Raw genomic sequence first — 14,059 nt, 5'->3', positions numbered from 1 at the left:
TTCTTTCTATTCAGTCCTTTAAATAAAATGTCATGCTTTGTTCCAGCAGGTGTCTTGAAGATGTGATAGGCTTGCATGCATACTGCAGTGGTTTACTGCACTGGTTCTCTGCACACCAAGCTACACTATTTCATGCATGAGGGTAGATTTAGAGGACTGATCTCTGGGTCTGTCCATTGTTGATATTCCAAATGTGGCTGTTCTATATATTTATAAAACAGCATTACAATTATTGTGATCTAATTCTCCTGGAGGCGACTGTGGGCATCTTGGATGGGTGATTTCCCAACCCTTTCTCAGGGAGGCAGGAACTAAAACTTGCTACTTTATTATTAATTCGCAGTTACTTCCCATGCATAGTTAGTCTTGCACAGTATTTTTGTTTACATGATTAAGTTGGGCCTTATTGAACCATCTTAAAAATCATCAGGGACTGGACAAAACACTGATTGGGTTGGGACCTGTGGAAGATATTCTCTTATGAGGATCTTATTTTTCTGTAATTCCCCCTTGTTGTAGCTCTACCCTTCCCCCCTCCCCCAATTGTTTATAAAGGTCCTTGGGGAGCAACATTGGGAATACATTTGTGGCAGGATTAGGAGAGGTTGGTGAGGAACTATACAGTATCCAAGCCACTGATTAGAACATGAATTCAAATAACAGTGATGGGTAAAGTTAGATTTTCTCTAAGCAAAATAATGCATAGTAATCTCATCCAAGTGGCCTTCTGTAATATTGGGATTCACAACTACCCATTTGTTATGAACACTGAAATTGTAGACATAGGTTTCATGTTAACTGTTCTCTTTTCTCTTTTGCTGAATACTTTCACTAAAACATGTATCTTGTACAATAGGTTATACAAGGCTGGTGATAAAACAGTAATCCAAATGGGTGATTAAAAACAGTAGCTCATAGTCGTATCACTTGCCACAGTCCTAGTTTTGATGCAAATTTTATACTTGAGACAGTCCTTGTAGGGTTTTCTGAACAAGTGTCAATAGATTCTCTACATATCTAGGCAATGGGCCGGCACATGTTTACAATCCTAAAGAATTACTAGGAAAAATGTTGGCTCTGTAATTTAGTGTCATACTTGCATAACTTAGTTTGCTTTTGTTGGAATGTTGGTTTGTTAACAGAGTCCGGTCTTTGCCTTTATAGGAGCAGTTTACAGCCATGAGAGACCTGTATATGAAAAACGGTCAAGGGTTTGCTTTAGTATATTCCATCACTGCACAGTCCACATTTAATGATTTACAGGATCTAAGAGAACAGATTCTTCGAGTCAAAGACACTGATGATGTAAGTAACTAATGGAGATTCCCTTTGTAAAAATCAGGCTTTCCATTCTCTGACTGACAACAAGTATTATGTTTAGCAATTTATGATCACAATTTTTGGTAATATTTTTGTGAATATCAGCTAGCTGCTAAAAACTATATGAAGGTTCTGTTGCTAGATTCTTGAAAAAACTTTTCCACGGAAAAAGTCCCATGTCAGCCAACTACATTTTCTTATGGACATTCAAATAAATCTACATATATGAAATCTGAATAGCTGAAATAGAATCCTGGATTAAATGGACCACTAGTCTGATCCAACAGGGTTCTCCTTGTTCCTAATTGCTAATTCCTAACTCCTTGTTCCTAATTGCTAATTCCTAAATAATGGTATTGTTCTTAAATATTCTTGTTACTCTGGAAAATCTGACACAACCTGGACATGAATGGACAAGCTTATCCAAACATGGGGCTTTCACAAAACTGATACCATATTTGTCTCGTTTTTGACACCAAATAAAGGTCTCCAGGTTGACTAGTAGTAAATGTCTCAGAGACTGCATTTTGGAGGTCTATCAGGCCAGCAACATGGCGCCTCCATCCGGCATCAGTGCTCATTCGGTCAGAAATACTGCGGTGATTGCATCATTGAAGAAAAATGCCTCTATTGAAGAGATTTGTAAAGCAGTGACATGGGGTTCGGTGTCCTCACTCATTTGTCATTATAAAATCTATACATTCAGCTCTCCAGATGCAGCCTTTGGTTGTCATGTCCTTCAACACATTCTGGAAGAGGACAACAATGACCCACCCAGTAATTTGTAGAATAATTCTTGGAGGTCCCAGAAAGTTGTCCTCCAAGCTCAGAGGGAGAACAGTCATTAGTTCTTACCTGTGAAAGGTCCTTCTCCTCTGAGTGTTGGAGGACATCTTGCCCTTCCATATCATCGTAAATCAGCCAAGTAACTGGTTTGTTATTTAAGATGTTTTGTTCCTAATGTTTTCCTGTTAACTGTTATGTTGTACTCTTTTACTCTTTGATATACTGTATAGTTCAGTCCAAATTGAATCAGACATCTGTTGGGAGGACCAGAACTGAGGATCTCTGGGTAACTCCCACTGATCATAGAATCATAGAGTTGGAAGAGACCCCAAGGGCCATCAAGTTCAACCCCCTGCAATGCAGGAACACACAATCAAAGCACTTCTGACGGATGGCCATTGAGCCTCTCTTTAAAAACCTCCAAAGAAGGAAACTTCACCACACTCCGAGGTAGTGCATTCCACTGTTGAACAGCCCTTACTGTCAGGAAGTTTTTCCTGATGTCTAGGTGGAATCTTTTTTCTTTCACCTTGAACCCATTACTCCTGGTCCTAGTCTCTGGAGCAGCAGAAAACAAGCTTGCTCCCTCACCACCATTACATCCCTTCAAATATCTAAACATGATCACAGGGAACACCTCCCAGGTCAGTGATGAGAATTACCTAGAAAGATGTCCTCTGATGCTCAGAGGAGAAGGATCTTTCACAGGTAAATTCCAATCTCAAACCTGGTGCAGAAGTAATAGTTGGTTAACTGTAGAAACACTAAGATCTTATTATTATTTTTCTAACCCAGGGAAGAGTTCCCTACATCTTGTCCTCTCCCCCTCGTTCCTTTCCTCTACCCCTGCCAGCATCCCTATCTGGTATGTTGGATATGTGAGCTATTTCAACTACATAGTCATTGTTCTGTGCTATGTTTGGTGAAGCTGGCTTTTATAATTCTAAATCTAAAACATTCTTTAAGGGCCATTTTGAGCATATAACAATTATTTTAAAACGTCCCTAATTATGCATTTTAAATGCTTTATAATTCCCACTCGTTTTTATACCTGTCAGAATCCAGGTGCTGTTTCAGCCTCCAGATATAAAAATATAATTTCCTAAGGTTTCCAGTTACTGATTATTCACATAAAATATTTAAACGTGTATATTTCAAATATTTTAATGTGTACATTTCAAATATTTTAATGTGTACATTTCAAATATTTCAAGGGTAAACATAAATTTATCATTTTAGGTACCGATGATTTTGGTCGGCAACAAATGTGATTTGGAAGATGAAAGAGTTGTGGGGAAAGAACAAGGACAGAACTTAGCAAGACAGTGGAATAATTGTGCATTCTTAGAGTCTTCTGCAAAATCAAAGATAAATGTTAATGAGGTACAACTAAGCACTATAAAGCTTTAACCTTATTTTATCCACATCAGGCCGTATCAGCACTATCAACAGCTTTTGTGAATTTCAGTAGCCATGTAATTAAACTTGTATTCTTTGAGCCAGGAAAGAAATATATTTGTGCCAGAGTTCTGAAGAAATCAATAAGATCTAAATGTCAGTCATCATTGATATATCCTATTGACTTCAACAACTGTCATGTAGTCTGGGAAACAAAAATAAAGTGCTTTGAATTCTTGCAGGAAGAGGATAGAGATGTGTAACGAGCATGAACTCTGTCTGGTTTGACGTTATAGACAGTTTTAATGACAAAGTTTAAATGATGTCTTTCTCTTTTTGTCAATGTGAGTTACCACTTTGGGCTTTGTGTTGGAAAATAGAGTAAAAAACAGTTCAAGTTCATACCTGAAGTAACAGTGGTAACTGCATTAGGGCTTGTACCTGTTTAGTGCCACTTGAGCAATTAGCTTTCCATGTTGGTTAGTTCTCAACAACCAATTAGCACTTTCTACTTACTCCTTTGTTGTATAGACTATATGAGCTTCTACTCATGAGCTCCCCCTGGTCTGCTTAATAAGTTTTTCAGTTTAAAAATAGAAGTAGAATTTAAGCACTCCTAGAATTACAATGTAATGCCTTGAAATGCAAAAAATATGCAGTGATATTTACATTTTCCATGTTTAAAACCACTAATAAATTGCTGCAAATGACTAAATTCCTTGAAAAACATTGAGTATATAAAACAAGCTCTCTTCTTACAGATCTTTTATGACCTTGTGCGGCAAATTAACAGAAAAACTCCTGTGCCTGGAAAAGCACGCAAAAAGTCGTCGTGTCAGCTACTTTAATACATGTGTGTACTGTAGCACTGAGCCAGGTAAGATTAGTGAGTAGAAAATTATGCTGAAAAGCTGCAACAGATAATTGGGTGGATTTAAACTAGTAGCAGATTGATGGACTACTTTTGCTTTGGGGCAGGTTCTATTGATCTTTTAAATTAAATATAACAGTATACTTATATGTCAACTGCATGTTAGAAACATATAAAGTATTATATTTCTATGAAGTGTCCAGAATTCACAGTAATCATTTCAGATTTGATTAATTGTCTGAAATCAAGAATATGCATTTGAAAAGTCATACATTGGGAATAAATACTCTGGCGGTTAACTAGGGAATGATAGTAAAACTGAGACACTCTTGCTTAAAGTAAATTCCAAACTATGCATTGTTTATCATAGTAACAGGCAAAATCTATTTTACAATGTAATAGCAAAAACTGAAGAGTTTGTTTGAACCACCAGCCAAAAAGCCAAAGTCCAAGCACAGCAACAAGGCTGGAATGGTTCTCCATTGAGCAAAAGGACATCTGGGTTTTGCTAGATCACCAATCAGGGAGGCAGGAAGTTCTGTAAATTTTTCCCAGGTTCCTCTCTGTGCCGTGGATCTGCCCTCCTCTCTCCAGTTTGCTTCCTGCCTTTAGGAAGTGCAGTCACAGTGGCTTTAACTGCCACTGTTCTTTGTGTGTTTTTTCTATCTACACCTATTTGATTCTTCTTATTTGTTTGTCTCCTCACATCCTCTTGTGTGACTCTGCACCTTGGGGGAGAGGTGGACTTCTTTGCCTTTTGGCAAAAGTTTTTTAGTGCTAGACTGGTAGTCCAGGTATACCAGTGGGGAATTTCCCCCCAGCCACCGCTCTGCTTGGCAACCTGCTTGCAGGCAAGAAGCAGAAGGCAGAACTACTTGCAATGCCTAAAAAGAGGGAGACACTGCTATCCTCGGAGGATATCCTTATTTAGCCAACAGGCTGATTGTTGCATCTTCAAAGGAGCGACTTGTTCACAATACTGCCACTGTTTTTCAGAAGCATGAAGAGCTGGTATTATTTATTAACTGGAAGAAATTCCAAATGGAACCCTTTCACATGGCACAGTTTATTTGGGGTGGTTTTGGATTCTGTGTAAGGGAAAGGTATCCTGCCTCAGGAGAGGAGGAGTAGGAATATACATATGACCAGGAGGTTCATGACTCATCATTTCTGGGACACAAAGAAGATTCCATGTTTGTTACATTTGATGGTCTATGCATTGGCCATCAGGTTATTTATGAGACCATTACAATCATGGTTTATTGATGTTTAAGCCAGATATACACTCAGCACATAAGAAATTTACTATTTCTAGGGGCATAGCAAGGACACTATCCAGGTCAGTGAATAGAAGGTTTTTGTTCATGGGAACAGAATTTGATATAAGTTCTCATGAGATTGTGGAAACTATTGGTACCTCATTAGCTGAATGGCAGACTCATTGTGAGAGTTACTCTGTCCAAGGGTTATGGTAAAGGGTTATGGTAAAGTGTGGAGAAGGATTTACATATTAGTTTACTAGAACTGAGAGCCATTAAATATGCCCTAACGACTTTTACAGATACTTTGTGTGGCAAGACAGCGTTGATTCAAATGGAAAACACTGTAGCAATCTTCCACTTAAACAAGCAGGGTGGTACGGGGTCCTGGCTTTTGACTCTAGAAGCAACTACCATATGAACTACGGACAACAAACTTCTGGCCATTCATATAATGGGCATACAAAATGGAAAGGTAGATTGTCTGAAGAGAGTGAACTTGTGAAATCACAAATGGGTGATCCAAGATTGCTACTTAGAGGACATTTTCCAGTAATGGGGTCTTCTGCAAGTGGAAATGTTTGCAATCAGTCAAAACACCAAGACACCAGAATTTTGCTGTTTGGCAGGAGACATTAGAGAATGCATTCCACATTCAATGGACAAGAAAGCTGTTGTGTATGTTCCTTCCTCCTTCGCTAAAAGGAAGAGTGTTCATCAAGGTGGAAGAAAATGACACAGATCTTATTCCAATTGTGCCTTTCTGGCCAGGACAGATATGGTTCTTCAGACTGATGCCAATCAGATATAAGTGATATTGCCAGTGGTTGCATCTCTTATTGTTGAGGCAGAGAACCCAAGCAGACTTTGGATCATTTGCAGCATGGAGAATCTTCCTCACAGCATGGAAAATCTTCCTCACAGTTTTCAACAAATGTAAAAAAAATTAAATTCAGGCTAGGAAACAGTCATATTCATATGTGTTTGTGAAGGTGGTTGCAATCAAGGAGAATTTCTCAAACAGATACTATCCTGCCACATGTTTTTGAGTATTTGCTGTCTTTAGATGGAAACATTCTTTATTGTTTCTGAAATCTACAGACATCCTTGGCATGATCCAGTGCACACCGTACTAGCAATAAAAAATTTGTTATCTTTTTATTCATGAAACAGCTAAATAAAATGTCAGCCTTTGTAGAATTAATTTTTCTGTTTATTTTACTTTAGAGTATCTTGTACTTTATTATTGTTTCATCACTTTTTTGATACTAAAGACCCTAGTTAGCTTGCTGTTAGAAGGATTATTCTTATAAATATTTCTGTAGCCAGGATTGCTTTACAATGTACTAGTATTATTTTGTATAGTCAGACACACAGTATATGTGTTTTATGAGAACTTTCCCTTGTGGGTATTCTTTGTGTGTCAAGAACATGTCACCATGAAGTTACTAAGAAATTCTCAAGGAATATGTCGTTTTTTTCCATCCTTTTTATTGTTCATGTAGATTGAGCCTTTAATCATATGCATGTGTGATGGATTTAAATAGCATGCACAAGCAGAAAAGCCTGACTATGAATTGTTAATCTCTCACACAGCCTGTGTGGTGAGTGACAGGTTGGGAGTGGGTGGAGTTAGGAAGGCAGTGAGAGCTTCTGGCAGGAATGAAAGGATCACTCTGAAATCCGAGTGATCAGACGTGTAGTGTCTGTGAGTAGGCCTATGGTGTTGACAGGGAGAGAGTTGGGATGCAGGGAGAACCATACTCTAGCCATAGAGTGGAATTATCTTCTAGGGGAGAGAATTATCTTCAAGGGAGAAAAGACTTTCTAGCCCAGGTTCTAATAACAGAGGTAGTTTGTCTTCTGGACAGAGTGGGTGGAACTGAGGGAACTAAGAGAGAGTCTGTGTCAGAGAAGAACCACTCTCAAGTCAGGAGGGGAATTTTTCACTGCATGTAGGAGAAGAATTCCCATCCCTGGTTTTAAGGAGGAATTGCTTCAAATGCTGTAAAGTGATCTTAAAGTTTGGAGAAGTTTTAAGGGAAAGGGAGTTGGGTGAATACTCTTTTCCTTATACTTTACAGGTGTCAGAGTTAACACGTGAACCTCTGGGTATAAAGACAAAGCTGTGTTACATCTAGAAAGTCTACCTTATTTTGAAGTATTAAAAACTCTGTGAAAAATTGAAATCATATGAAACAGCAGAACACCATCTGAGCTGAACTTCAAGAATATCTTCATGCCTGTATATAAAATTGCTTCTTTCCTTATTAGCAATATTCTCTCCTATCCTATTTCCCTGACATGTTCAATAAAATTCTTTGGTTGAAATGTTTTGGTTGAAATTTTAGAAGTCTCTAGCATGGTTATCTGAGGTAAAACAGAATGAGTGAAGAGGAGGGGGACCATTTCAATTCCCTAAGTTGGTTCATATGTACATTTATTTTGAAGAGGTACAGTGTGGGACAATCTGGAGGGAAACCGAGGAAGTTTATATATATATGAAAGCTGCCCAGCAGCAAAGCTCAGAAGATGAGAATAATTAGGGAACATTTCTTGCCCTTGGGTAGAAGGGAAGTACCATATATACTCGTGTATAAGCCGACTCGTGTATAAGCCGAGGCACCTAATTTTACCACCAAAACCTGGGAAAACTTATTGACTTGTGTATAAGCTGAGGGTGGGAAGCTGGGGTTTGAGGAAGCCCAGCCAGTAGGCAGAGGGAGCTCCTTATTTGGGCAGTGACTCCCCCTGATGTCACTGCCCAAATAAGGAGCTCCCTCTGCCTGCTGGCTAGGCTTCCACCCAGGGAGGCAGAGGGAGCTCCTTATTTGGACAGTGACTCCCCCTGATGTCACTGTCCAAATAAGGAGCTCCCTCTGCCTCCCGGCTGGTGTTTGAGGAAGCCCAGCCAGCCGGGGTGCCTTGGGGTTCCCCCTTCACCCTCCGAGGAAGGCAGCAATAAGCAGCTTGTGCAGCTGCAGGGAGGTCGTCCCGGGCCATGCCCCCAGCCTCGGCAGAGGCCTGAAGAGCCTGCTGGCTGCGGAGGTTTCCCCTTCACCCTCCGGGGAGGGCATCAACAAGCAGCTTGTGATTGCTGGTGACTCGTGTATAAGCCGAGGGGGCATTTTTCAGCCTTAGGGTATATATACAGTATCTCACATTTTACCCCTCATATCCTGCCTTGGCCAGCATACTTATCAAGAAATTAGCCCTATTGAACTGAGTGGAATTTCTTTTCAAGTAAGCTTTTATCAAATCAGCTGACTGCTCTGACGGCTTTCAGTTATGTCATGGTCCTTCAGTTCAGTTTTAGCGAATCAGCTTATGTGCCTGTATAAACTGGACAAGAAAGGCTTGATGGAAAAGCATGAAACTTTTATAGATGTGGCACTGTCACTTATCACAATGGAAATCTTTCTTTAATAATTCACAGGCTAGTTTAAGCTGCCAGATCGAGGAAGTGTTTTGTTTTGTTTTTGTGGGTTTTTTATGTTTGGTAGTTTGTTCTGCTGAACAGCAATGCTGCCCAATTCAGTATTTGGGGGGGGGGGGGATATAACAGCCACTAACTTTTTTTTACAATTTTGGATTGTGAGTAAATGTGAAATTAAAATTTTGATTTTGCATGTCAAAAGGATTTTTAGGTCTGTCAAAAAATAAATGTGCCTAATATTTTTATAGAAAAAAACAGCTTCATCATACTTTAAATATAGTTGCAAGAAGGGACAGAGTAAGATGGAAAGTTATTAAAGATATTCCTTGATAGATTGTCCTTAACTGTCATATTCTGTTTCCTTGATAAATGACATTATTGTCTTCCATGTTCCTTTGGCTCATAGGAAAATGTATATATACTGTTGAAAAAGACATTTGCTTGTAATATGCTATTCCGCTCTCAAAATGTTAGTAAGGCATATTCTGTCTTCATATTTTTAAATAAAATATGCAAAAGATTACTGATTACTAGCTAAAAATCAATACGAAAATATCACCTGGTGACAGACTAGCTGGTTGAGGGTCCTAGCATGTATTCTTTCTCTATATACAGAATTATCTACCATATTTCCACACTGGAAACTGAGACACTGATACAGCATCTGTTGGCATATTAGCGTTTGCATCTCTTTTTACTCATCAGGGTGGCCGTTAATGACAGAGGTTTCAAATTCCTTCATTAGGGTTCATTGTTATAAAATGCAGATCAATAAAAGAGGGCTAATATATGGTGTAAGATCTGAAGTGAGACTTTCTATATTCCGCCATTAGGTTTATTAGAAGATGGTGGAATAAGGAGAAACATTACTTTTTGTTAGCCAACTGCCAAACAAATTTGACAAGTTGCTATAAAACTATACCTACCATTGTTGACAACCAAGATTTTTGTTGTGCTAAGCTTGCATATTTGAAATGTAGTTTGTATTAGGTGCTCTGAAACATCGTAAAAGCACCATTAAATCTATTTGCCAGTTGGGATTCACTATTGGCTCTGCATTGGGTTGAAAATGTCTTGGCTGAAAAATGATTTCCCCACGCTTATTAGAATATCATTGCCCCCCTGCTATTCATTGCCACTGCATGCCTCAAATCTGTGGTGTTTCAGTGTTTCTTCTGGGCTTTTCAGTCCTTGTCTTTTTTGCTTTCAGTGCAGTTTTTCTGCCCTCTTTCTACTTTTGTTCAACCTATATATCACTCCCTTCACAGTCTGTTCTATTCTGCAAATTTACTGCTTATACCTAAACTTAGGAATTTGGGGGCAAAGTTTGCACCTGACTAATGGAAGTCAAGAGAAAACAGATGCTTGTTTATGCTTCAGTTATATTTATATTATCAGGGGCTGTGGGTTGCCACTCCTTCAGTCTTCAATTGGAATAATTTTACCATCAGTAAAAACAAGTTAGACAAAACAAGCATTAAGTCATAAGAGGAAACATACAACATGGTATATGAAACATCTTTTAATCAAGAAATGTTTCACTTTCATTGCTGAGATAAATGTTAAGACCTAAATCTCCATTTTATCTGTGTTCCAGGTCTGAAGAACTGTTGCTGACTACAACAGTGCCAGCATTCCAACTTTATTAAACTTATCAACATCTTAAAATGGACTTTCCTGTGGTGGTACCCTTTATGAAATGGATGACAGCTACTACATCAGTTTGCACATTCTAATCACTTTCCAGTATCACGAGATATTTTTACTTATAAATAATCTATGTGTATACAACTGGTAAAACCAGAGCCTACATCCAGTATTACTGATAAGAGACATTGTTCATCCACCAATGTTGTACATGTATGAAAACTGTACTGTATACTGCAACAAACTCCATACTTCCTATTGGAGAGTACAATAATGTAAATCCTAAAAGCACCACTATTTTAGCATAATAAAAGAAAGTCCAAAGAGCTCCTATATAGACTACTCCAGATAACTTTGCTTCATCGGTATTTGTAGCTTATTGTAACTTTTTTAAAAGAAATACAGGATCATCATTGTATTGTACAAAAGCGCTTTGATTAACTCAACAGCTATATAGTTTTTTAATTTTAGGATAAAAAAACCTGTGGAGACAGTGATCTAGTCTTTAAAATGAGTCCTTTCAGTATATGTCTGACTATAGACATCGCCTTTAATATCTGTTGGGAAGGAAATGTCCAGATTTTTCAACCTTTTATTGTATGTTTCCTTTTCCTTGTTTACATAGGGAACAATGTTTATAGTTGTGTGTACAGTGGGGGTCTACAACAAGAAGTGTATATTTTAAAACAATTTTTTAATGATTTAACAATTTTTTGTAAATCATTTTTGGGCTTCTGCAGCTGTAGATTCTCACTGTGAATTCCCTTGCTTGCTCATGCATAAGTGTATTTGCAATACCAAATATACAGGTTTAGTATTTTTGCCTGTTAGTGATTGTTTTACATGTGTAATGTTTTGATTGAGATGTTAAATGGTGGACGAGTACTGTGGATGTGAATGTGGGAAGTAATTTTAATCATGTGTAATTGGTCCCAGGGCCTAAGTTGCAGTAATTACCTTTTTGCAGATTTATTTAACAATGCCTTGTTGCTTTGTATGCATTAACGTTTGGGTGTAAAGATTGCGTGTAAAATCCAACAGGGAGCCACAGTATTTAAATTGACCAACCTAATGTTACAACTGCTTTGAGGTGGCCAAATGTAAACTAAAAGCCTTAATTAAAAGTGGTGCAATTTTGTATGACTTAGCATCAGTAGTTCAATAAATTTGGATTGCCATGCAAGGGCTTGCATTACAACTTCCTGTAACTGAATGTGTTTGTGTAATATTTCAGTGAGATTAGTGCTAAGATGTTATAATGTTCATTTTGGAGAAACAAAACCTGGGATTACCTATTTTTAGAAGTCAAGCAAGTTTAACTCATGCTCTTGGTAATTGTGTCAATACTCCACAGATAGCTAGAAACTAATAACGTACTTATTAGAACTGAAATATTCCAGGGTAAGGTATCTGCACAGTGCATCCAAGCATTATAGATATCCTAAGCTTCTTCTTTTTAACAAATGTGAATTTTGTTTTGGTTTTTGGCGGGGGATAAGGAGAGAAGTACATTTTTTAAAAAAATGGCAGGTTGCACTAACGTTATAAGATTAAGGAATGTGATATACTGTAAGACTTCTAGGGCTACAATCTGTTCATAGATTCTTGGGTTTAAAAGGCACCAGTTGCAAGCTATTTTATTCTAAAAGCTGTTTATTCTATATTGAAACCATTTTTGTACTGCAACTCAAAAAAAGTCTGTGTTTAAGGTGCAGAGAATACCAGTTTGATCTACAAGCAAGTTCAGAATGCTGAACCATACGTACCTGCATTGGTGTCATCTGGTAGAACTATTGCAAGTGGTGAATGGCTTAGTAATTCCAGGTTATCTTTGGCCAAAGCTAAAATTATGTTTTTCCATATCGTTCAGATAAATTTGTCTGTTGTGCATAAATATTATACTGCTGATAAGGGGCATACTTAAAACATCTGGGTATAGCAGCTTTTGTTATTTATTTACAAAATTTGTATCCTCTCTTTCAGCCCTCCCAATTTAAGACACACATGATTAAAATCACATTTTAAAACTATTAAAATCACACACCCAACACACATTAAAACAAATTAAGATTAAAACATACAGAGACATTAAAAATCGCAATTAAAGGTCAGGAAGGAGAGATCACTGAGGGAGTGCCAAATGAAATTTTAAACAAGTCTTCACCCACTGACAGAAGGTGGCAACAGGTGAGGGCAGGGATCTCCCAGGGTGCCGAGTTCCAGAGCTTTGATGCCATGATTTAAGATGGCCCTCTCCTGGGTTGCGAGGCTTCTGAAGATGACCATAGTGGGTTCCTGCATTACAGGGGGTTGGACGATGACCCTTGTGGTGTCCTCCAACTCATGATTCTATAATGATTGGGTATTAGTTTTAAGAGCTAGCAATCTCAGGTGGAGAGGAACTAGCATGCATGTAGGTAAGGGGGGGTTCTCAGGTTTGAAAAAAACCCCCATTCATGACAGAAGCTCCGCCCGCCCGTTTGTGGGTTTTTAAAACGTTTTAGTGCTTTTTTGGTTTTTGGCCTGCAGGGGGTGCATTGTTTGGGCTAGCGCAGGGGTAGGGAACCTGCGGCTCTCCAGATGTTCAGGAACTACAATTCCCATCAGCCCCTACCAGCATGGCCAATTGGCCATGCTGACAGAGGCTGATGGGAATTGTAGTTCCTGAACATCTGGAGAGCCGCAGGTTTCCTACCCCTGGGCTAGCAGCACCACACTTTCAGGGATTGTTTGGGGGACTCTCCTGATGATACTACCCGGGTTTGGTGAGGTTTGGTTCAGGGGGTCCAAAGTTATGGACACCCAAAGGGGGTGCCCCCATCCTCCATTGTTTCCAATGGGAACTAATAGAAGATGGGGACTGCACCTTTGAGGGTCCATAACTTTGGACCCCCTGAACCAAACTTCACCAAACCTGGGATGCATTATCAGGAGAGTCTCTTATTGATATCACCCAGGGTTTGTGAAGTTTGGTCCAGGGGGTCCAAAGCTATGGACTTCCAAAGGGAGTGCCCCATCCTCCATTGTTTTCAATGGGAGCTAATAGAAGATGAAGGCTACATCTGTGAGGGTCCATAACTTTGGACATCCTGAACCAAACTTCACCAAACCTGGGGGGGATCATCGGGAGAGTCTCTTATTGATACCACCTAGGTTTTGTGAAGTTTGGTCCAGGGAGTCCAAAGCTATGGACTCCCAAAGGGGGTGCCCCCATTGTTTCCAATGGGAGCTTAGGAGATGGGGCTACACCTTTGAGGGTCCATAATTTTGGACCCCCTGAACCAAACTTAACCAAACCTGGGTGGTATCATTAGGAGAGACTCCTAAAGATACCCTGAAAGT

At 39.0% G+C, this 14,059-nt stretch overlaps 1 protein-coding gene across 2 annotated transcripts in view; it reads left to right on the top strand.

Annotated features, from left to right (window-relative positions):
- Positions 1 to 11,925, top strand: part of RAP1B (RAP1B, member of RAS oncogene family) — a 38,493-nt gene extending 26,568 nt beyond the window's left edge. The window contains exons 5-8 of one of the 2 annotated variants that reach the window (XM_048500472.1): positions 1,165 to 1,305; positions 3,346 to 3,489; positions 4,266 to 4,381; positions 10,668 to 11,925. In XM_048500472.1, coding sequence (XP_048356429.1) covers positions 1,165 to 1,305; positions 3,346 to 3,489; positions 4,266 to 4,352 — 372 coding nt within the window. In that variant the 3' untranslated portion in view covers positions 4,353 to 4,381; positions 10,668 to 11,925. Of the gene's footprint in view, positions 1 to 1,164; positions 1,306 to 3,345; positions 3,490 to 4,265; positions 4,382 to 7,718; positions 8,314 to 10,667 lie in introns of those variants that run through there. The other variant, XM_048500473.1, reaches the window with a different exon arrangement.
- Positions 11,926 to 14,059: the final 2,134 nt, after the last annotated feature.

The sequence above is a fragment of the Sphaerodactylus townsendi genome, linkage group LG06, assembly GCF_021028975.2.
Source record: "Sphaerodactylus townsendi isolate TG3544 linkage group LG06, MPM_Stown_v2.3, whole genome shotgun sequence".
In the NCBI taxonomy this organism is placed as follows: Eukaryota; Metazoa; Chordata; class Lepidosauria; order Squamata; family Sphaerodactylidae; genus Sphaerodactylus; species Sphaerodactylus townsendi.
Note: the sequence above shows the minus strand (reverse complement) of the source record. Positions and strands in the feature narration are given on the sequence as shown.